Source organism: Polypterus senegalus, chromosome 2 (genome assembly GCF_016835505.1).
Source record: "Polypterus senegalus isolate Bchr_013 chromosome 2, ASM1683550v1, whole genome shotgun sequence".
In the NCBI taxonomy this organism is placed as follows: Eukaryota; Metazoa; Chordata; class Cladistia; order Polypteriformes; family Polypteridae; genus Polypterus; species Polypterus senegalus.
Window position 1 is genome coordinate 3,805,754 of NC_053155.1, and position 24,034 is coordinate 3,829,787.

The 24,034-nt window shown below is 42.0% G+C and overlaps 1 protein-coding gene across 1 annotated transcript in view; it reads left to right on the forward strand.

Moving 5' to 3' along the window:
- Positions 1 to 9,355: 9,355 nt before the first annotated feature.
- LOC120524125 (E3 ubiquitin/ISG15 ligase TRIM25-like) overlaps positions 9,356 to 24,034 on the forward strand; it is a 30,835-nt gene continuing 16,156 nt past the window's right edge. Inside the window, exons 1-2 of the mRNA XM_039746002.1 lie at positions 9,356 to 9,937; positions 17,501 to 17,596. Coding sequence (XP_039601936.1) covers positions 9,356 to 9,937; positions 17,501 to 17,596 — 678 coding nt within the window. The remainder of the gene's footprint in view (positions 9,938 to 17,500; positions 17,597 to 24,034) is intronic.

Genomic DNA, 24,034 nt, shown 5'->3' on the forward strand with positions numbered 1-24,034 from the left:
GTGTCTAGAGTAAAATCCTCTCTTCAGACATTTTGTGCCCCTAAACTGGTCACTGAAGGGGTCTGTCACCTTTGAATGAATTCACTGTGAATGTCTGAAGATGAGGTCTCACCTGTCACTCAGGTATCGGCCATACTGACAGAGTATGTTGCTTTACTGAGGAACCTAATAATAATAATAATAATAATACATTTTATTTATACAAGGCGCCTTTCAGAGAACTCAAGGACACCGAACAAACAAACAATAAATAAATAAATAAATAAATAAATAAATAAATAAATAAATAAATACAAAACACAATTATAAACAACTTAAAACATCAAAAAATCTAAAAATTAAAAACCAAATAAAACCACTATAATTAGGAGGAAGAAGAAAAAGCCATTTTAGACAAATGTGTTTTAAGTTTACATTTGAAAGATGAATATGATTTGATATTTCGGAGATCCGCAGGTAATGAGTTCCAGTGCTTGGGAGCAGAACGGCTGAAAGCTCTGTTCCCCATGGTGGTTAGACGGGTGGGAGGAACGGTCAGATGGGTGGAGAAAGAGGATCTAAGGTTACGGGATGGAATGGCAACATGTAGAAGGTCAGACAGATATGGAGGTGCGAGGTTATGGATGGCCTTAAAAGTTAGTAGCAGAATCTTAAAATCAATACGAAACTTGATCGGGAGCCAATGAAGCTGCTGCAAGACCGGAGTAATATGGTGAAAAGATGGGATTCCAGTGATGATACGTGCTGCAGAATTCTGGTCTAACTGAAGCTTGTGAAGAGATTTATTAGGGAGACCAAAGAGGAGTGAATTGCAGTAGTCCAGCCGAGAAGTGACAAGACTATGAACAAGAATGGCAGTAGTATGAGGAGTGAGGGAGGGACGAATACGATTAATATTACGTAAGTGGAAGTAAGCTGTCCGGGTGATGTTATTAATGTGACATTGGAAAGATAGAGTACTGTCGAGGATGACACCCAGACTCTTGACCTGAGATGATGGGGAAACAACAGAGTTATCAATAATAAAAGAAAGATTATTGGTTTTGGATAATGATGATTTTGAACCAATGAGGAGAACTTCAGTTTTGTTTAATTTAAGAAAATTTGAAGAGAACCAGAATTTAATTTCAGAAATACAATCAATAAGTGAGGGTGGTGGAAAAGAGGAGGTGGGTTTACCAGCAAGGTAGAGCTGGGTGTCATCAGTATAACAGTGAAAATTAATGTTATATTTGCGAGAAATATTGCCAAGGGGAAGAAGGTAAATAATAAAGAAGAGGCCCCAGGACAGAGCCTTGGGGCACACCGGAAGTAACAGCGGTGGGTTGGGATGTGAAAGTTTTAAGCTGTATGAACTGAGTGCGGCCTGTTAGGTAAGATCTAAACCAATCAAGTGGAGTGTGAGTAATGCCAATCAAAGATAATCTATTAAGGAGAGTGGTGACCTGATGTCACGTTAAGCATTAAACTGCACCAATTCTTCTTTCTGGTCTCAGATTTGTTACATCACTGAAACACAAGCAGAAGAGTCAGGTGGCTCCTTCACTTTCACTGTCGAGGTTTAAAATGCCAGTCAGATTTATTAGATGTGAACATTTTCATTTTTCCATTGATACGCACATTCCCAAGATTCATTTACAGTTCCCTTAGGACCCCTGAAGGAGTAGCAATATGAACATCTTCTAGAGACAGAGTGACTCGGACGGATGTGCTGCTTATGTGTTTGTCGTGTTGTGACGCAAATAAATAAAGAGCTGCGTTTTGTTCCTGCTGTCGTATTTTCTCCTCTTTGACTCTGCAGCACACTGATGGCCATCCTGTGATCACAGATTGTATTCCTCGTTGATCAGATCTCGATGAGTGACTGACATCTGATTATGTAAGCACTCGGTCATCAGACAGGACATCACACGATGAGCTCTTCATTGCTGACCTAAACCCTGCTGCCCTTTTCTCTCTCCTGTTATTTCACCTCGGCCATTGCTTCAGTACCGGCTGTCTTTATGAGCAGACCTCATAAAGCCACTGGTCTCTCTGGTCAGTCACATGCACCATTGACACCACAGCGTTCACAGCGTGTTGAAACCTCTCAGTTACAGCAACATGCAATGACCTCAGCTCAGGAGAAGTGACGTCCAAGTACTCCACCAGAACACAAAGACATGGCAGGAGACAGTTTATTGTCATAAGCGTGAGATCACATGCAGTGTCAAAAGTGCTCTGAAAACCCCACATCGTCCATCTTATTAGCCACGCCTGTCCTGTCCTGGGCCTGCACCCTCCATGTGATGAGGTTCACCTGCTCTACGGGGTACACTTCATAGGCATCCTCTTATAAACTACAGTTTGTCAGACTCTCTCAATGTCATTCATCGAGGAGCAGTTTCAGGCTGTAGGACCCCTGCCTGTGGAATATTTGTTGGGGGGTCAACACAGCATTGACGCTGACTTGGTAGTAGTTATTGGCCTCGTATGTACATTTTGTATGTACATACTAGTGTGGAAGTTTTGAATACTATAACCTTAAAATTATTAAATATTGTTAAACATTTCTGTATAAAATGATTACCTGCTAGATTAAGCAGGCAGGAGGCTTTGCCCTTTGAGACGGTAGATAAGGAACTGCACACCACCTGTAAAGAGCAAAGCTTAATAAAGTTTAATATTTAACAACACCAGGAAGGAGGATTCAGCACAAAGAGAAGTGAATTTGCTTGAAACTGCCCACGTGTAGCTGACCTTTGATGGGAACGCAACATTACCAGTGACATGAACTGGTCAGAGGAGACTACAAAAACTGTCATGGTCTTGGCTAAAACCCTCACACCTAAGGATTACATTGGGCTTCTGTCCAGTGCCACAACTCTACTTGTCGATTTATTCATAAATCCTTATTTCTGTAAGCATAAATTACTGAGTCTGCTGTTTTTCATCAATACCAGTGTCCCTGCTGCACTGTCAGTGGTCTGTCACTTGAAATATTGAATGACAGTAGGGGTCCAGTGGTTGAAAACTGACAATTAAAGAAGTGTTGAAGGATGGATAACAGGGGCTATAAATGACAGCAGATCCCATGGTCTCTCATAACATGAGCAACATAGCCCCTGTTTCTAATAAAGTGGCCAGTGAGCGTAACAATGCATTTGGTTCAACAAATACGGTTAATGGACACCATACTGATTGTTACATGGGTTCTGTGCTCCTGACTCTCTTCCCAGTTCGATACCCTGGCTGTGGCGGTGCTTCCATTAAAACGTGGTGTTTGTGTTGACCCTAAGTCAATATGTCAGACCTCTTATTATTAGTGACCTGCTGTGAAGCTGTGACAACACCTTGTCTTGTGATTTAGTTCATTTGGTTTATTAGTCAGGTCTGACAATAGCTGACATGCTGTGGAGTCACTAAGGAGATGTCACCAAAGTCACAGTGCTGTGGATCTCTGGGAAGATTTAGAGAAACAAATGAGGGCAGCCAATCAGAAAGAGGCATTCAAGTCTTGGGGTCTGTTGTGCTCAGTAAGTGGGACACAAAATGATCAGCCGTGTCTTGGTAATGGAGAAGTGAGTTTTTGGTGGATTGTCTTCTGTTAATTGAGTTTTCCTGTTTACTGTTTAGTGATGCAGTCAGAAAGAACATCGTGATGAAGGACAAACGAGACAAGGAAACTGAAAGACACACCACAAGATGTCATTGAGGATGATATTAATGCAGTTAATGAAAAGATCAGGAGAGAGATAATATTATGTAACGTTAACAGTCAAAGTCCTTCCTTTTACAATGCAGCACAGGCTTTCCTATATCAAAGAACACAGCACTTAAAAAGTTCCTTATTACCCTGTGCTATTATGATGTCTATTTTATAATGGTAGTACAGAGTCCTTAGTCCTTCTACCTTTCTTAAACCACTTTGAAATCTTGGTCTAACACTTTTCTTCTTCTTCTTCTTAATTAACAGTACTTTACATATTTGAGATGCCATTGATGCTGGTCTGTAGCTAGAAGGACCTGAAGGGGTGTCCAGAATCCCTTTTAAGTGCCAAACGACAGTTAAAACCCTGTGACCTCACTTTGTTGTTGTTGTTGTTGTTTTTCTTCTTCTTCTTCTTCTTCTTCTTCTTCTTCTTCTTCTTCTTCTTCTTCTTCTTCTTCTCACATCATTGTGTGGTTGATTTGCCTGATCGGCCTTCTCCATGCAACTCAGTCTCGCACCTCCTACCCTCTCAGACCTTTTCCTTCAAGTCTAATTTTTACTTTATCCATCCATATTCACTTTGGCCTCCCTTGCTTTCTTTTTCCCATTCCCATCACTCTTTTGCCCACATATTCCTTGTCTAAATTCCTCCATACCACATTGTCTAAACCACTTCAGCCTACTTTCCTGCACTTTCTCTATCACTTTTTTTGTCCCTCTAATTGTCTTTTTTCTTATTCTTTCCCTTTTTTAAACTCCACACACCCATCTCAGAAATCCCCATGAATCTCAGGTTTAATCCTGTGTTTGCAAATTCAGAAATAATTACTAATAATAAGTGATAACAATTATGAGCAACAATAAATTTGAAATTAAAAAGGATAACAGTAAGCAGATAACAACCGAAATTAGAAATACTGAAATGAAAGGGAAAATGGATATAAAGTGATAAGAATCACAGAATAAGACAGAACAGAAAACACACAAAAAAACCCTAAATTAGAGAAGAAACCTAAACCCCTATGCTTAGAAAGATAAATCGCTAAATTCAGAAAGTTAAAGTTCAAAAACAAAGCCAGAATCTGAAAGAAAGTAAAAATAAGATGAACCTTAAAGGGGAAAACTTGTAAACATTAAACCAAAAGCCTAATCCAAAATCTCAGAGTTCAAAGAGCTTAAGGCATGACAGACCCCAGAGTTCTTCAACTGACACTTTGTTATGACAAGTTGTGGACACAATACAGAAATCCCTCTAAGGATCAAAAAGATGTTCAAGTTTATGAAATTTTTGTGTGCTGTTTGGTAACTGAGCCTACCCTAACTAACCCTAACCCTGACACTTAAACTGCCAACAGATGAATACACCAAAGCACACTGAAGAGCAGGTCAAGTGACTTGCTGGTGGTCACACAGTGTCAGTAGTGAGATTTGAAACCCCCAGTTTCAGGGTACTGGAAAGGAGATTCTGCCCAGTCATGGAACCTCAGATCCACTAGGCACATTGTGGATTCCGTCCAGGCTGTGGAACGGTGGACGAGCTCTTTACCCTTTATGAGGATTCTGCAGGGGGCATGGAGGTACACCCAATTGGTCTCCATGTGTTTTGTGGTCTTTGAGGAAATATATGTTCCTTGAGGGTTGGTGTGTGTGTGTTGGTATGTGCAGAGTATGGGGTCCCAGGGCCCCTAATAAATACTATTTGGTCCCTTTATAATCACCATGAGAGCTGTGTCCGCATACTCAGAAAAACATCAGCACTGTTCCCAGTGGGTGTGGGAATCCTCCATGGCTGTGCTTCATCTTCATTTGTGATTTTCATGGTCAGGATATCAAAGCACAGCCAGGGATGGGGTCCAGTTCAGTGGCTTTAGTATCACATAACTGCTTTTTGCAGATAATGTGGTCCTGTTGGATTCATCGGGATGTGAACTCCAACTTGCAATGGAATGGTTTGCAACCAAGTGTGAAGCGGCAGAGATGAAGATCAGCACCTCCAAATCTGAGGCTGTAGTCTTCAGTAGGAAAAACATGGACTGCCCTCTTCGAGTAGGAGGTGAGTTAGTCCTACAGATGGAAGAATTTAAGTACCTCTGGGTCTTGTTCTGACTTGTATCTCAGAATGGATGAATAGTAACTTTCTCAAGTTAAATAAAGAGAAAACTGAAATCTTAGTGATCAGCAATAATTGATACAATGAGGCTATTAGAAATAAACTGGATACATTAGGATTAAAAGTCAAGACGGAGGTAAAAAGCTTAGGGGTGATTGTTGACTGTAATCTGTAAATCGTTTGCAACTAGTGCAGAATGCAGCTGCTAGAATCTTAACTAGGAAAAGAAAATCCGAACACATTTCTCCAGTTTTAATGTCACTACACTGGTTACCTGTGTCATTCAGAATTGACTTTAAAATTCTGCTTATGGTTTATAAAGCCTTAAATAATCTCGCCCCATCTTATATATCAGAGTGTCTGACACCTTATATTCCAAATCGTAACCTCAGATCCTCAAATGAGTGTCTCCTTAGAATTCCAAGAACAAAACTTAAAAGAAGTGGTGAGGCGGCCTTCTGCTGTTATGCACCTAAAATCTGGAATAGCCTGCTAATAGGAATTCACCAGGCTGATACAGTAGAGCAGTTTAAAACACTGCTGAAAACACATTACTTTAACATGGCCTTTTTATAACTTCATTTTAATCTTAATTTAACTTAATCCTGATACTCTATATGTTCAATTTCCTCAAAATAACTATTCATGGTGGCTCTAAAATCGGTACTGACCCCTACTCTCTTTTCTGTTTCTTTTTCCGGTTTCTTTGTGGTGGTGGCCTGCGCCACCTCCACCTACTCAAAGCTTCATGATGCTCCAACAATGATGGACGGATTAAAAGGCAGAATTCTACGTGACCATCATCATCAAGCCCTTCCGTGAGAACCCTAAATCCAAAGAGGACTGTTTCATTTATGTTAGGTAGAATGCCCAGAGGGGACTGGGCGGTCTCATGGTCTGGAATCCCTATAGATTTTATTTTTCTCCAGCCGTCTGGAGTTTTTTTGTTTTTTCTGTCCCCCCTGGCCAGTGAACCTTACTCTTATTAGATGTTAATTAATGTTGATTTATTTTGTTTTATTATTGTGTCTTTTATTTTTCTGTTCTTTAATATGTAAAGCACTTTGAGCTACTGTTTTATATGAAAATGTGCTATATAAATAAATGTTGTTGTTGTTGTTGTTGTTGTTGTTCACTAAGGGGACAAGGGAAATTCGTTATATCAATCTGTAGTGGTGAAGAAGGAGCACAGTCAGAAGCGAAGCTCTCAATTTACCAGTCGGTCTACATCTCTGTCCTCAACTATAGTCATGAGCTTTGGTTGACAACCAAAAGAATGAACTCACTAGTGTAAGCGGCCATAATGAGCTTTATTCTGCAGGGTTACAGGGCTTTCCCTTAGAGACAGGATGAGAAGTACAGACATCCAGGAGAGGCTCAGAGTAGAGCTGCTGATCCTTCACATCAATAGGAGCCAATTGAGGTGGTTCGGGCATCTGATATGGATGATTTCTGGACACCTCCCTGTGGAGGTTTTACTGGCATTGCCAGTAGTGAGGAGACCCCAGGGGCTATGTTGCTCATGTTCCTCCAGATTTGTGACTGTTCATCAGACATTCACACAGCAACCTTCACATTCCAGGACAGTCCTTAGGAAAGACAGACTGTAGGTTGAATTTTTCTTCTCAATATGGCATTTTTGCCACCACTAGTATTTGTTATGCATTAGAAGCAGTGGCCAATTCAAAAGTCCATTCTCTTCAAGAACAAGTGGCAATGGGGACTGTAGTCCAAAATCACATGCCACCTTCTACCTGAGAGGAAATTATGCTGTTGTTTGTTATCAGACATAAAAAGGAAAGACATGGCACCCTGTATGTAAAACATAGAGCAAGAATCTGGAGGATCAAATGATGGTCCTGGCACCAGAGCAGAATTAGTGGACTGGTCCACATCTATTTTGAACCTGACATTATATTTTTAAGGACATTTTTTAATGTATTAATAACGATTAAGCTTATTGCATTATTTATATATCTTTAATAAAAAACACTTGTCCTTTGGACTTTATTACAGATTAACATTAATATCAACTTCAGCTCTTTGGAAAATGAGGATGGGGTGGAAATACCAAGAGGAAAATTGGAAGGTAAAAAAGGAGGTTTGTTGATGTGCTGAGGGAGGACATGAAGGCAATCAGTGTGGCAGAACATCATGTAAAAGACAGGGACAGATGAAAACAAATCATCCGCTGTGATGACTCCTAAATGGGAAGAAGCGAACGAAGAAGACTAAGCTGTAAATACTGAGAAAACATGAGCAAAGAGTAATTAGTGTAGACCACATCCTGTTAGATTCAGGTCTCAGTGACCACAACTTGAATAAAACATACAAAACTAACAAATAAAGAGACGCAATTGAATAACAAAAAGAAGTTGAGCAAAAAAGATATCAAAATAAAAAAGAAAAGACTTGAGATTAGCTTCTGGGGGTCTGGGAGGTCTTCTTGGAGGTTAATACTTCACTTCTTTGGCCTGGCTACAGACTAAGGTGGATTAGACCACAGCCAGATGTCTCATTCAAAGACTTGTAGAAAGCCTCATGTTCCTACACTGAGGGTAACAGATTTTTTCCCAGCTTATCACTCTCCAGCTAAACGAAGGTGTGGACCTCCTTATTGTGTACCTACAGTAAATGACAAATCAACAATTCCAAAAACCTGTTGGTGCCACTGTGGGAGTGTGAATGTTGTCACATTCCTCCTATATCAGTTCACATAGGGGTATGCAGTGAGAACCACCAAGGTGATATGTCAGAGAAGATCAGTAGGTCATAAGAACAGACACAGTTAGGAGGTATGGTGGAAATATCAAGGAGGTAGCCAGGTTAAGACAGTCCAGAATGTGAAACAAAGAACAGCCCCTTTCACTTAGGCAACCCTCACCTTTTTGATTTGCCCGTCTTTTCCAAGTCACAGGGTATCTATTTTATTGTACTAACCCCCATTTCTAGGATTCATTTAGTGCAATCACATCAAATGAAAGGTCAGTTTGCACAGATCATTACTGTAAAGGGTTGAGAACTCCACAGGTGAGGCTGGTGAACACTGAAATTTCATTCAAGAGGACCTCGCCTGGCTGGTGCTGAGCTCTTCAGAGTAAGAGAGACAACTGAGAGATGAAGACATACTGAGGGAAAGGGGATTTGTGTGATTAAGAGCAGCAGCAGCACCAGTATGGCTGGAATGAAAAACATCAGACTAACAGCTTACACCCTGATCTGCCAAGGATCTGGTGTTTTGCTTCTGGTTTTATGAATTTTACATTATTACATGTGCATTGAGCTCTAAGTTTGTGACATGTGAGCTTCAGTATGCATTACAAATGTACATTAAACTGGTTTATACATTAACAAATAACCCAGTACTGCTCATCTCTTCTCTTACTGTATGTCAAAGTTTCGCATTACATAAGATTTCCTCGGATGGAATATTTCAGGTTTCCTTGTAAAACTCCGCCTCATTCTCACCAAATAAATACAACTTTTTACTTTCATTTCTGCATAAGTCACTTTCTTGTTTGTCTGACTGATTTTCTCTGACTGCCTGTCTGACGATGGACGATGCTCAGCTGTTTGTATCACATGATGAGTTTATCTGCTTGGTGTGTCGTGACACTCTGAATGACCCTGTCTCGATCCTCTGTGGTCACAGTTTCTGTATGACGTGCCTCACTGAATACTGGGATCAGAGCCAAGTGTGCAGCTGTCCTCACTGTAGAAGGACCTTCACACCAAGGCCTGAGCTGAGCAGAAACACTGTGTTGAATGAAGTCATCAGGAAACTGAAGAAGACGGGACTCAGTCCTCATCCTCAGTCCCAGACTTATGCTGGCCCTGGAGACGTGAAGTGTGACTTCTGTACTGAGAAGAAGTTCAGAGCTGTGAAGTCCTGTCTGACCTGCCCGGCCTCCTACTGTCAGACTCACCTGCAGCCTCACTTTGAAATAGAAGCCTGGAAGGACCACAAGCTGACCGATCCTGATGGAAATCTGAAGGAGAAACTCTGTGCAAAACATCAGAAATGTCTGGAAATATTTTGTAAAAGTGATGAGATGTGTATCTGCACAATTTGTAGAGTGACTGAACATAACGGTCATAAAATGGTCAAGATGGAGACAGAAAGAGAAGAAAAACAGGTGAGAGGGATTTAGTAGTTAATGAAAACAAAATAAATTACAAGAGTTACACAATATCTAAATGTAGTGCAACAATAAAATCTTTTAATCCATTTTATAAATCTGAGTATTCAGTATGGAACAGTGGGAGTCCATCCTGGTGGGACTGGGTGTGGAGTAGGATGAGATGCCCAGGTGAAGGTGAGAACTCTCGTTGATCAAAAGTGAGATGTTTGTGCTCTGATCATTGTTATTTTGAGCTTCAAAGAGACACTGAAAGAGACACAGTAACAATACAGATTGTTCTTCAGCGAAATAGTGAATGCTGTAAACGTGCATTTTTCTGAAGTCTTCATATGTGAGGAAGTGGATGATCTCCCAGGACCTACTAAAGAGGTCCTGAAGGATTTGTAATTGTAGAGAGAGAAGTGCTGCTTAGATTAAATAGGCTGAAATCAAACAAATCATCAAGACCAGATAATATTTACCACAGAGTTCTTAATAAGGTTAGCGAGTACAGATATAAAACCTTGATGTATATTTAAAGGAAGTTACTGTGCACTGAAGAAATTCGGAAGGACTGGAAAAAATTGCAAATATAATTCCGTTATATAAAAAGGAACACTGGGCAGATCCAAGCAACTACAGTATAGAACAGTAAGTTTAACGTGCATCCCAGGAAAATTAAAGAAAGGAATTATTAACACTAGAATCCCTGAAGTTTACGATTTTTTTCATTGCCCCTGACCTCCTTAAATTTTTCTGACATAGGACAATCAGGTCGTAACTCCTTATCATTGAGCTAATATCCCGCTTTTGCTTTGCAAATGTGTAGATTAGCAGAACGCAGCCTGCTACACCCCCCACTACCCCATTCAGTCAGATGAAAGCTGAAAATCCTCTAAACTGAAGTTTGTGTTGAAGTGTTTATCTGGAGATGTGTAGGTAATGAAATACCGTGATTTGAAATACGTACATTTCACATGTTATCCATGTTTACAATGATCTGTGTAAATATAGAATGACAGAGGAAATGCGAGGCAAGAAATGCTGAACACACGGCTAAAACAGAAAATGTTTTTATACGTTACAGTATAATGTTGAAATGAAGTGTAGGATGATGAAGCCCAAATATCCAAGAAATACTTTCACTAAAGGTGAAACAAAACAAGTATGCTTTCAAGAATAAAACCAAAGAAAAAGCTCCACTGACATGCTACTGCTGACCAATTGTCAGTTTAGTACAAAGTAAAAGACGTTTGCATACGTGTGTGTTTGCACGTTTCATTTTCAACGAGTTGTCACAGTGGTAATGCTGCTCTGTCATGTCTCCGTAGATGGCACAGTGAAAAAGCTCTTGCTTAGTCACTTTAAGGTAATAGATTTGAATCGTTAGATAGATGAATCCAGTGTCATCTCTGCATTCAGTGCTTTAAATAGTGAGCTGCTGATATTATTATTATCATCATATAACAAAAACATACATTTGATGTGAGTCTGTAACAACTGGCGTAAATTTATAGTACTTGTAAAAGTTAATGCTGAAGGGATAAAAGCAGACATACAAATGCAGCTCAAACATTTCTTGTTGGATGTCTTGTTGAGCAAACAGACACCTCAATGTCTATCGTGGATGTTGCTTTTCCTTGAACACAGACATTCATATCAACATGTCATTTGAACGATTTTTTTATTTTATTTTTCAAGGAAAGGATTGAACAACACAAGACAAGAATATGAGTTTTACTGAACATGCTGGAGTTCTATGAGGAAGCAACAAAAAGATTTCAGTAGAACAGATATTATTTATCTTGACTTTCAGAAAGCATTTTATAAGGTGCCACATGAGAAGTTGGGCATTACATTAAAAGAAATGGGAGCATAGGATGTGGTGTGCTGATGAGTGCAGAATTGGCTCAGACACAGGAAGCAGAGGGTAACAATGTGAGGAATCTCATCAGAATTGGCTGACAATAAGAGTGTTGTCCAGTAGGGATCAGTTTTAGGGCTGCTGCTATTTTTAATATATAAGTGATTTAGATAGGCCCTTCTTGGATTGAGGCCTTGCCATGGCAGAAGGGCTTAGTGATCCTCTGAGCTATGTTGTCTGGAGCTACATGTTTCTGGTAGGGCTTCCCAAGGCAAACAGGTCTGAGGTGAAGATCCAGACTAACTTTATCCTGAGACCCCACATGGATTTAAATCAAGGATCGGCATTTCCTTTGCCTGGAAAATGGTACCTGGGGCCCCACACTGGAGCCAGGCCCAGGGGAGAGGCTCGCTGTCAAGTGTCTGGTGGCTGGACCTTTGACCACGGGGCCCAGCCGGGCTCAGCCCAAAGGAGCAATGTAGTTCTGCTCTCTTGTGGGCCCACCACCTTAAGAGAGGCCATAGGGGTTGGGCGCAATGTGATATGGGTGGCGGCCAAAGGCGGAAACCCTGGCAATCCGACCCTCAGTTGCCGAAACTGGCTCTTGGGACATGGAATGCTATTTCTCTGATGGGAAGGATCCAGAACTGGTGCGAGAGGTTGGGAGGTACCGGCTAGATATAGTCAGGCTCACCTCTATGCACAATCTGGGCTCTGGAACCATTCCTCTTGAGAGTTGCTGGACTTTGTTCCACTCTGGAGCTGCTGTAGGTGAAAGGCATTGGGCAGAGGTGGGCTTACTTATGGCCCCCTGGCTCGAGGCCTGCACGTTTAGGTTCTCCCTGTTGGATGAGAGGGTTGCTTCCCTGTGTCTTCGAGTTGGGGAAAGGACTCTGACTGTTTTTTGAGCTTATGCGCCAAACGACAGTTCGGAGTACTCAGCCTTCTTGGAGTACCTGGAAGAAGTGCTGCGAGGCGCAGCTCCTGGGGACTCTATTGTCCTGCTGGGAGACTTAAACATTCACGTCAGCAATGACAGTGAAACCTGGAGAGGTGCGATTGGGAGGAACGGCCTCCCCGATCTAAACTCAAGTGGTGTTCAGTTGTTGGACTTCTGTGCTGGCCATGGATTGTCTGTAACAAACACCATGTTCGAGCATAAGGGTGTCCATAAGTGCACCTGGCTTCAGGATGCCCGAGGTCGCAGCTCGATGATCGACTTTGTAATCATGTCATCAGATCTGTGACCTTATGTCTTGGACACTTGGGCGAAGAGAGGGGCTGAGCTGTCAACTGATCACCACCTGGTGGTAAGTTGAATCAGATGGTGGGAAAGACTGCCAGACAGACCCAAACATATAATGAGGGTCTGCTGAGAACGTCTGGCGGAGGAACCAGTCACAAAGATCTTTAACTACCACCTCCGGCAGAACTTCAACCTCATTCCAAAGGAGGCGAAGGATATTGAGTCTGGATGGGCCATGTTCTGAGCTTCCATTGTCGAAGCAACAGAACGGAGCTGTGGCCGCAAGGTTATCGGTGCCTCGTTGTGGCAATCCATGAACCCGGTGGTGGACACCTAAGGTTCGAGAGGCTGTCAGGTTGAAGAGTCCTATCAGGTCTGGTTGACCAGTGAGACTCCAGAGGTAGCTGAGGGGTACTGGCGGGCCAAGCGTGTGGCAGCATCGGCTGTTGCAGAGGCAAAAACTTGGGCATGGGAGGAGTTTGGGGAAGCCATGGAAAACGACTTTCGGTCGGCACCAAGAAGGTTGCTGGCAAGCCATCAGGTGGATCAGGAGGGGAAAGCGGTGCTTCAACAACACTGTGTACAGTGGAGATGGGGCCCTGCTGACTTCAACTGCAGATGTTATTGACCGGTGGAAGGAATACTTCGAGGATCTTCTGGATCCCACCAGCATGTCTTCCTTAGAGGAAGCAGAGCTAAAGGACTCCAGGGGGGTTATGTCCATATCAGGGGCCGAGGTCACCAAGGTAGTTAAAAAGCTCCAAGGTGGCGGGGCCCCAGGGTTCCTCAAGGCTTTGGATGTTGTGGGGCTGTCCTGGTTGACAAGTCTCCGCAAACATCACATAGATATAAGGGGCAGTGCCTCTGGATTGGCAAACCGGGGTGGTGATTCCCCTTTTTAAGAAGGGTGACCGGAGGATGTGCTCCAACTATAGGGGGATCACACTCCTCAGCCTCCCTGGTAAGGTCTATTCAGGGGTGCTGAAGAAGAGAGTTTGGTCGATAGTCGAATCTTGGATTCAGGAGGAACAATGCGGATTCTGTCCCAGCCATGAAACATTGGACCAGCTCTACACCCTGGGCAGGATCTTGGATAGGGCATGGGAGTTTGCCCAACCAGTCCACATGGGTTTTGTGGACTTGGAGAAGGCATTCGACCGTGTCCCTCGAAGCATCCTGTGGGATGGTGTTGTTACGAGCCATTCAGCTCCTGTATAGGAGGAGCAGGAGCTTGGTCCGCATTGCCGGTAATAAGTCAGACTTGTTTCCTGTTAAGGTTGGACTCCTCCATTTTGTTCATAAGTTTTATGGACAGAATTTCTAGGCACAGCAAAGGAGAGGAGGGCGTCTGGCTCAGTGACCTCAGAATCTCATCTCTGCTATTTGCGGATGATGTGGTTCTGTTGGCTTCATCAGACAGTGACCCCCAGCTCTCACTGGAGCAGTTTGCAGCCCAGTGTGAAGTGGCTGGGATGAGATTTGGCACCTCTAAATCCGAGGCCATGGTTCTCTGCTGGAAAAGGGTGGAATGCTCTCTCCAGGTTGGGAACACATTACTGCCTCAAGTGAAGGAGTTCAAGTATCTCAGGGTTTTGTTCACGAGTGAGGGAAGAATGGAATGGGAGGTTGACATACGGATTAGTGTGGCATCCTCAGTAATGTGGGCTCTGCAACGGTCCGTCGTGGTGAAGAGAGAGCTGAGCTAAAAGTCGATCTACCTTCCTACCCTCACCTATGGCCACGAGCTTTGGGTAGTGACCGAAAGAGCAAGATCGTGCGTACAAGCTGCCGAAATGAGTTTTCTCCACAGGGTGGCTGGACTTTCCCTTAGAGATAGGATGAGGAGTTCAGTTATCTGGGAGAGACTCGGAGTAGATTAGCTGCTCCTCTACATTGAGAGGAGTCAGTTGAGGTGGTTCGGGCATCTGGTCAGGATACCCCCTGGATGACACTGGACCTTTTGCCGCATCCAAATGGTGCCATCTTTCGCCTTTACGCCTGGTGCAGTTGAATTGTTCTTATATGTGAGTGGACGTTTCTTGCGGGGAGGGCTTCTGTTCTCTTTCTCCAATCTGAGTTCACCTCTGTTATAGCACGTCTTTATTTGAAAACAGCAGTGTCAGATGGGTGTGAGCATGAACGCGACTGAGAATATTAAACTAAATAAAAAAAAATAAAAAAATGCTAACCTTTGCAAGTACCATACATTTACAGCGGCTGTTACAGACTTAAATCAAATGGATGTGTTTATTGTATAGTAGTAAAAATAGAAGCAGCTCACTACTGAAAACGTTTATTTTGGGACACATTAAGACTTTAGCCCACAACCTTTTGAATAGGAGTCAGCAGTTCTTACTGCTGTACTACCAAAGAAATCACAATACCAAGCCAAACTAACCCTCTTTCTTTTTCTTCGGTTATAGTCTTAAATAAAAGCACATTTTTTCTGTTATACTTGTACCTTTTGTGAAAGTATTTATTTGATATTTGACTTCACACGTTATACACTTCATGTCAAAATTGTATATTTAGTTATAAAAGATGGAAAAAGTTTGTCTTTTAGGCATGTGTTCAACATTTCTGTCATCCTACACTTACATAGACAGTAGATCTTTGTAGACACGGAACACACGTGAAATGCATGTGTCCCAAATAACGATATATTTTTTTAGCCTATACAGCTCTAGAACTCCCTTATAAACAAGGCTTCAGCTGGGAGTGTTTTTTTTTTCATTTCTAAAATGGTGATGGGGATGGTATAGCAAGCTACTTGCTGCTTGGGCTTATCGACACATTTACAACACAAAAGACGCTTAATGGAGAAGTGCGAGCAGATTTAAGGTGGGCTGGGTTTATGAGTTTTTCATAAGCTTTGCTAATTCTAGTGTTAATAGACACCTCTTTGAGTTGCCTGTCTTCTGTCTATAACATGTATCCACTTCTACTCTCCTCCTCATGCCATCTGGGACCTAGTCAGGTTTTACTTACCCACAATCATGTCATGTGACAAAAGGTTAAGATGAGCTCTTCTGCACAGCACTGTACACGCTATCATAGCATCGTCAGCATGTCATTAGCACAACTTCCTGCTATGTGTGTAACAGTACAAGCAGGTTTGCTATTGAGAATGAATGGGGGTGGCGAGGGGCAGTTTACCACCCGCCCACCACACAGTCACCTTCACTACAGTATGCTGCCTGCAGCATCTGCCCACCGAGACCGAACACAGTGCGGCCAAAGGCGGGTAGTGAATTGCCCACCTCCACCCCCATTCACCAGGCAGCCACCCGAGGCACACTACAGTGCTACCCACCACCACCCCATTCACCCTCATTGGCCTCCGTTCAGTGACAACCGGGTCACTGCTTGCAACATCAACTGCCGCCCACTGAGAATGAACCGGGCAGTCATTTGAGGGACACTGCAAGGCTCTGTGGTGGACGGGCATTGAACTGCCCTCCTCCGCGCCATCAAGCCTCCGTCCTGCACACGAGTGGTAGCTGCAGCCCCTGTGACTATGGACCCCAGGTCACCACTTGCCGCGCACCCAGTCGCTCACTGAGAATGAATGGGGTGCGGCCCCCACCGCCCCATTCATCAACCAGAGCAAGCCAAGGGATACTACACTGCGCGAGCAGCAAAACACCCTCCTCCGGCCTCCGTCCAGCCACCATTTGCAGCATCCCCAGGTCAAAGATGACAGAGCGGTAGTTACTGAGGAGCCTGTGTCACGTCATCCAGACAGATGAAGGATCAGCATTCATAAGTCGTATGTCACATGTCTGTAACTCAGGGACTACCTGTATAATCTGTCTTTTCCCATGAAATTTTAAACATCCTCTTTCCTAAATCCACACCCCTATATATACAGCCCATGACTCACCTCCTCGCACAGCGTTCCAAAACTTTAGAGTGCCACACTTTTAAATGTCTCCCATGTTAGTGCTAAAGCTCTCATTTGTCCCAAAAATCTACGCAATTTCCTTCAACCCTTAAACCGCTGGAACCAGCTATAGTTGGTTCCCAATGCAATTTTCCAGCACGCTGGAGCTTAGTATATTCGGCAAAGTACATTCATTTAACACCACAACCGCCTAAAGTCGGTTTTCAGTGCAATTTGGAAGCACGCTGGAGCCGAGTATATTCGGCGACATACATTCGGCGACCAACATTCATTGAACTCCACAATCAGCTAAAGTTGTTTCCCAGTGCAATTTGCCAACACGCCAGAGATGAGTATATTCAGCGATGTATATATTCATTGAATCTTGCAACGGGCTATAGTCGTGTTTCACTGCAATTTGTCTGCACGCAGGGGCCAAGTGTGGTAGAAAATGAAAGTTGTGTCATGAAATGTAAAGTAAAAGTGTTGTAAAAATGTCACAAGTCAAAAAAGCGAACAAGAAATCAAAGAGGAAATGAATTCTGATAGAACCATACATGTGTCCTCTTGTGTGTCCACAAACAGAAACAGCTGGGGGCAACACGGAGTGAAATCAAGAGGAGGCTTCAGCAGAGAGAGAAGATACTGATGGAGACGAGGAGGGCGATGGAGCAGATGAAGGTGAGTGGAATTAAGACAACACTTCATATCAAAGAGACGGTTAGATTTAAATGAAAACTAGAAGAGCAAACAGAGCTTCATTGGTAATGACATGTAGGGACAAGTAATAAAGGGAGAAGAAGAGAAGACATTGAACTGTGTCCTTCACTTTTTAAATTATTTCTGGTTTGATTCATTACAGATTCAGACAACATGACTCTAATGTGTCTAAATCTGGGCCTGGAGGGATACCTTTCACAGGCCAAGGGATGAATGCTGTGATGGCAATGGTGTCCTTCAGGCCCTTAAAGGTTCACCCTGCAGTTCCAGAAATTTGGTCATATCACTTGCTGCTGAGTCTTTAACAAGTTTGATTACCTGTCACAGGCTGTTGTCTCACAGACCTTTTATTTAACATCCCAAACCTTGCTCAGCTCTTCAATGAGTCCCCTAAGGTAACACCCCTAATAGGTGAACCTTTGAGATCAGAAAGATATTAGATTCTAGGCTAAATTAATATTAAAAACATTTATTAAAGTACAAATATTAAAACAAAAAGTTAAAAAGACTAAATGTAAAATAAAATTCTGTGGTATGTTGGGTCCACAGCTCAAAAAGAGTGGCCGCTTTAATTAATAAATAAATTCTGAATGCGCTCACAATGGGGAGAGGGAACAGGTGTCGTGGGATTTGCTGGGAAGCTGCCCTGTCTCTGGGTTGGTGCAAGGTGGTCAGCCATCCGTGTGTTGCCTTGCTAGCATGTGCAGGCAGTCTGATTGCCTTGTTATCAACCCAGGGCGGTAATCAGGCGGTCGCACCTTCAACCACCCCAGCCTATAAAAGAGAACGTAGAGGAAAAGAGAGGGGGAACAAAAAAAAAACAGAATGGAAGTAAAAATGGAGAAAAACGAATGAGGATCGAAGGTTAAAAAACAAAGAGAAATGCAAGAGCAATGGTCGAGCCGGAGCTTAGGAGAAAAGCAGGCGGAGGGAAATGGTGTCCTAGGAGGTAGAGCATGGCTGGCACTCAGAACTGGACACAAGGATCACTTGTGCTGAACAGCCAGGGGTAGGAGTGATCGCTGTGTTCAGGAGGATTCTCTTGCCGGGTGGAGCCTATGACTGGCAGCAGTTTGAGGACTGCGCCCTTTCGACAGCTGGAGCCTGGATTGGTAGTGATGGGCACAGGAGAAGAATCCAGAGGCTCCCCGTGAAACACCATGGATTGGGCGTTGGGGCTAAGATTGATGGGAATCTGTGCCTGTTGATAAATGTCTCTCTGTGCTGCAAGGTCCTAGAAGAATAAGCAAGAGAAGCATTGGTTTTTAAATGGAAGCACCGGGGATAAGAATTTTAAAGACTCTTGTCTGAATTTTAGCCTCATTTAAATGGATTATTTCTTTATTAGATTTTAACCTGCACTGTATACTCATTTTATGGATTATTTATTGATTTCCTTTTTGAGCACTGTACTTTGGACACTATTTGGATTTGGTTTTTATAAAAAAAACACTTGCACTTTACACCTTTCCCTTGCTTGGTGTGTGTTGTCCTTATCAGCTCAGCTCATCCGGTTACGTTATCAACAGTGTCAGGTTCAAGAGGCTCCAAAACAAGAGTGGGAGTATGGAGCTAATCCTCACCATCACAAAGTCATAAAAAAATGATATTCTTACGGCAGTTTATCAGTGATGACACCGACAGAGACATTCCTCGCTATCTTCAAGTTGATTCTGCTTTATTATAAATCTCATTCTGTTTATACAAGAAATGGGGGTAATGAGGGGTCTGGAGAAAGGAGAGAAAGAGTGCAAGCTATTTATGATATGTCCATTTAATCCCCACAATTGTAAGTGGCAATACAATAATTGGCTTGGAAATTAAGGTTAAAGCTATCATGCAAGACAACCATGGAAAGCACGCCAGAAGGGGCTTGGATTCACTAAGCCGCCGACAAGTAAGACACCTGTGGCGCATGCAGGGAGGAGCCACGCCTACCAACACCAAGCCCATTGAATACGACGATAACTCGCAGAGCCACACCCACCAATTTGGACACAATGACACAGAAAGAACGGCATCATTTATATTCGTCTGCTGTAGAGGCCTCATGCACCTCTGATCGACGTTGACTGTTCATAGAGGCATGTTTCTTGTGGAGGTGAGTCGCCATATGCAGCGTGTAAAACGGTTTGCGAGGGGTATCCCATGGGATCCTTAAAACAATCATTTACAACTGAGGTTAAAACACAATGAAGTAAGCAGTCTTTAAAAAACGACTTTTCGGTTATGACGCACGACCTCGTGCACCATAGCAAACTGTTTTACACGCTACATACAGCAATTCGCATCCACGACAAACATGTGTCTTCTTCACTCACGGACAATTATATGATGCTACCAGGCGCAGAGAGGCGTGGGTAAGCCGTTGAACCCCATTCGGGCTGCAAACCATGGAATTCCCACTAAATGCGACTCATACGCTCCCACTGGTTATGTCGCTACCCTTTGTACACACCCCCCTCCCACCTTGCTACTACCGTGGTCGGGTGTCTTGGTGGATTATATATAGAAAAGCAGCCAAATCCACACAGAGCAATGAAACATCTACATCTGTCACAGGTGCATCTGGACTGTGTTAAGACGACAACAACTCAAGTGACGAGATGGAGGTGGGCACATGAGCGGGCAGTGCATACTGAACGAGAAATCAACAGACTAGCATGAAGGATGGAGCTGAGTGGACGTCGTTCTCCTCTCCTCCCATTCCACACTCCGCGACTGAGCGTCGTGCATATCTATCCCTTAGTCTGGCATGAGAAGGCGTGATGGCGATCCCCCAGTTTTCAGTCACGGACGATTGTTTGTAGGTTCGTTCAATGTTACAATCTTGCTTTTCTTGCTGATTTATTACATTACCGATTTTTCAAATGTTAATTTTCTCCCTGTGCTTAAAAATCATTAAAAAACCGGCCTGATTATGCGGCGTATGGTACGCCGTGGGTTGGCTAGTGTACAATATTAATTTAAGACTATAAAATAACAAGAAGTGCCCTGAGGTGGGCTGGCGCCCTGCCCGGGGTTTGTTTTCTGCCTTGCGCCCTGTGCTGGCTGGGTTTGGCTCCAGCAGACCCCCGTGGCCCTATAGTTAGGATATAGTGGGTTGGATAATGGATGAATGGATGAAATAACAACAAAAATTCAGAAGCAATCTCTCTATCAAAGAGTGAACTTTGTGAGCTGGAATGTTAAAGGTCTCAATCATGAATTAAAGAGGAAGAAAGTATTAATGTATCTAACAGGACTAAATGCCAAGATAGTATTTTTACAGGAGACTCATTTAGCAAGGATCCATTTTGGCTGCAAAGAGGCTGGATTGGCCAAATTTTCCACTCCAGCACTCCAGTTATAAAAAGAAAACTAGAGGTGTGGGAATCTTAATTCATGGAACAAGTTCATTTGCAATATCAGATGTAGAATCTGATACTGAAGGACGATATGTGATGATGATGTGTAATTTATTTAATAGTAAAGTGATTTTGATAAATATCTACGCACCTAATGTGGATGATAGAGACTTCATCTGAAATGTATTTGCATCCGATCCTAATCTGAACGCTCATAGAATTATAATTGCCAGAGACTTTAAGTGTGTTTTAAATTTAGAACTCGATAGGTCTTCAACTACAGTGGCGATAACATCTAACACTGCAAAAATAATCACACAGTTTTTAATTGATCATAACTTATCAGACACATGGAGATTTCTAAATCCATACTTAAGAACATATCCCTTCTTCTCACCAGTACATTATTGCTATTCAAGAGTTGATTAATTCTTTATAGATAACAATTTCTTGTCCACAATTAAATCCTGCAATTATGACGCTATTGGTATCTCTGACCCTGGCCCTCTGATCATGGAGCTCATATCAGTATGCCCTACATACTAACTAGCAGCTGGCATCTTAACCCCCTGCTATCAGCCAGAGAACTTTACAGAATTTATATGCATATCTTTTTTAGAGACAAATGCATCCTCAGAGGTTTCTGCAGGAATACTCTGGGAAACTCTGAAGGCATTTTTAAGAGGACAGATTACCTCATATCTCTCCCACACAAATAAATCAGAAAACAAGAAGGTTGTCAAAGTTACCAGAATAGATCAAGAACATGTCAGGTCTCCAAATGAGGCCCAGTTTTTTGGAAAGACAGACTTTGCAATTGGACCTCAATCTCTTGACAACAAAAGAAATGGAACAACTAATTCTTAAATCATAACATCATTACGATGAAGACAGAGAGAAGGCTAACAAGGTCTTAGTGCAACAAATTCACAAGTAGGAAGTTCACAATGCAATATCAACAATTACCAACACAGATGGAGATTTACTCATTAACCATAAAAATATAATGCACACATTTAGAGACTATAAGTCCTTATATTCTACCCAGTTTAAAGAATACAAGACACACTGTAATGTGTGTTTTGATACATTACGTGTACTACAGCTAGATACTCTCTGTGCAGAGGAATTGGATGAACTTCTGATACTATCAGAATTACTCAAAGCTATAAACTCACTTCTGTGTGGGAAAGAGCTACCCTGCTGAATTTTATAAAAAATGCTCAATTAAGTTAGCCCCCCTTTAATTAGCAACATTTACAGAGGCCAGAGACAATAAATTCAATGTTAAACATTTCACAAAGCATTAACTACTAAGAAAAATAAGGACTTATTACAATGTGCATCATACAGACCAATCTTACTTCTGAATAATGATGTTAAGATACTCTCTAAAGTCCTAGCTAGAAGGACTGAGAAAGTACTCCCTTCAGTAATATCACAAGACCAAATTGTATTTATTAAAGGTAGACACTTATCTTTCAATTTTTGACACCTATTTAATGTAATATATTTACCCATAAAGTCTAGCACTTCGGAGAGCTTATTACCTTTGAATGTAGAAAAACATTTGATACGGTTGAATAGGACTACCTATTCACCACATTGCATGAATTTTGGGTTTGGCCTGAACATATGTGTGTGGATCACACTACTGTATACCAGTCCAGAAGCTTCAGTTTGTATTAACAACATCATTTCAGAATACTTCAAACTATTTTGGGGAAAAGGGGCACATTAAACATGCATGCAAAAGCGAAAAAGTGATCAACAAAACTTCAAAGTGAAAGAACAAAATGTTAAATTATGGATTCACAATAAACGGAATGTGTGAGCAAAGCTGCCATTGAGCATAATAGTTCAGAAGAAGTACTGCGCCTACACACAGTCTCTGGTGCCCCCAGCATAGTGGGTATAACCTCTGCTGAAAGGAGACTTTGCTGAAAGGATGACTGCCTTCTCTTAATTTTACTTAAGAAAGGCAGGTTAGAGATGGGTCTAAAATTTTCAAGAGCCGAGGGGTCAAGATTATGTTTCTTAAGTAGGGGTTTAACTACAGCAGTCTTAAGACAGTCTGGGAAGACCCCTATCTAATGACAAATTTACTATGTCAGAACATTATCAATTAGCACGCCTGATACTTCTTTGAAAAACCTTGTTGGTATTGAGTCAAGGACGCAAGTGGAGGATTTTAATTGAGAGATTATTTTTCGTAAATCAGGTAAATCTATCCTAGTGAAAGAGTTTAATTTGTTTATAACAGGATGCTGGGGTTTAGGAGGATCCTTAGTGTTGGAGGGATATACTATGTTATTTCTAATATCATTAATTTTTTGATTGAAAAATACAGCGACAGCCTCACAGGTTTTACTTAGGAGGCATTCCTTTGAGTTACCTGGGTTTAGTAGGCGATCAATTGTAGAAAATAAGACTCTGGGATTACTAGCATTGTTATTTATAATCTTAGAGAAATAGCAGCGCCTCTCAAGACGGACAGTGTTATTGTATTCTGTTATTTTGACTTTTAATATTTCATAGTGGATAGTAAGTTTAGTCTTCCTCCATTACGCTCAGCTCTACGGCATGTTCTCTTTAAATCAGACACTCTTTGGGTCTTCCATGGTATAACAATGCTAGAAGATTTTTTCACTGTCTTTTCAGGTGCAACTATGTCAACAGCAGCTCTCACTTTAGTATTAAATCTTTCCACCTTACTATTTACATTATCCTCGCTATTATAGCTGGCACTATAAACGGACTGATTGCTTAGAATGTTTGTAAGTTTTAAAGCTGCTGCCGAGTCAAAGAAGCGTTTTTTAACAATATGCTTCTCATGAGTGTTTTTTATCATTATTTCTATATTAAAAAGTAGAAGAAAATGGTCTGATAGACCAATATCAATGATCTGTTTTATATCAACTTTCAGTCCTTTAGGAATCACTAAGTCTAACGTATGACCTGCTTTATGTGTAGGCTGATTTATGAGCTGTCTCAAATCAAAAGAATCCAGGAGGTTCATAAATTCTTTTACTTTTAGATCACACTGATTATC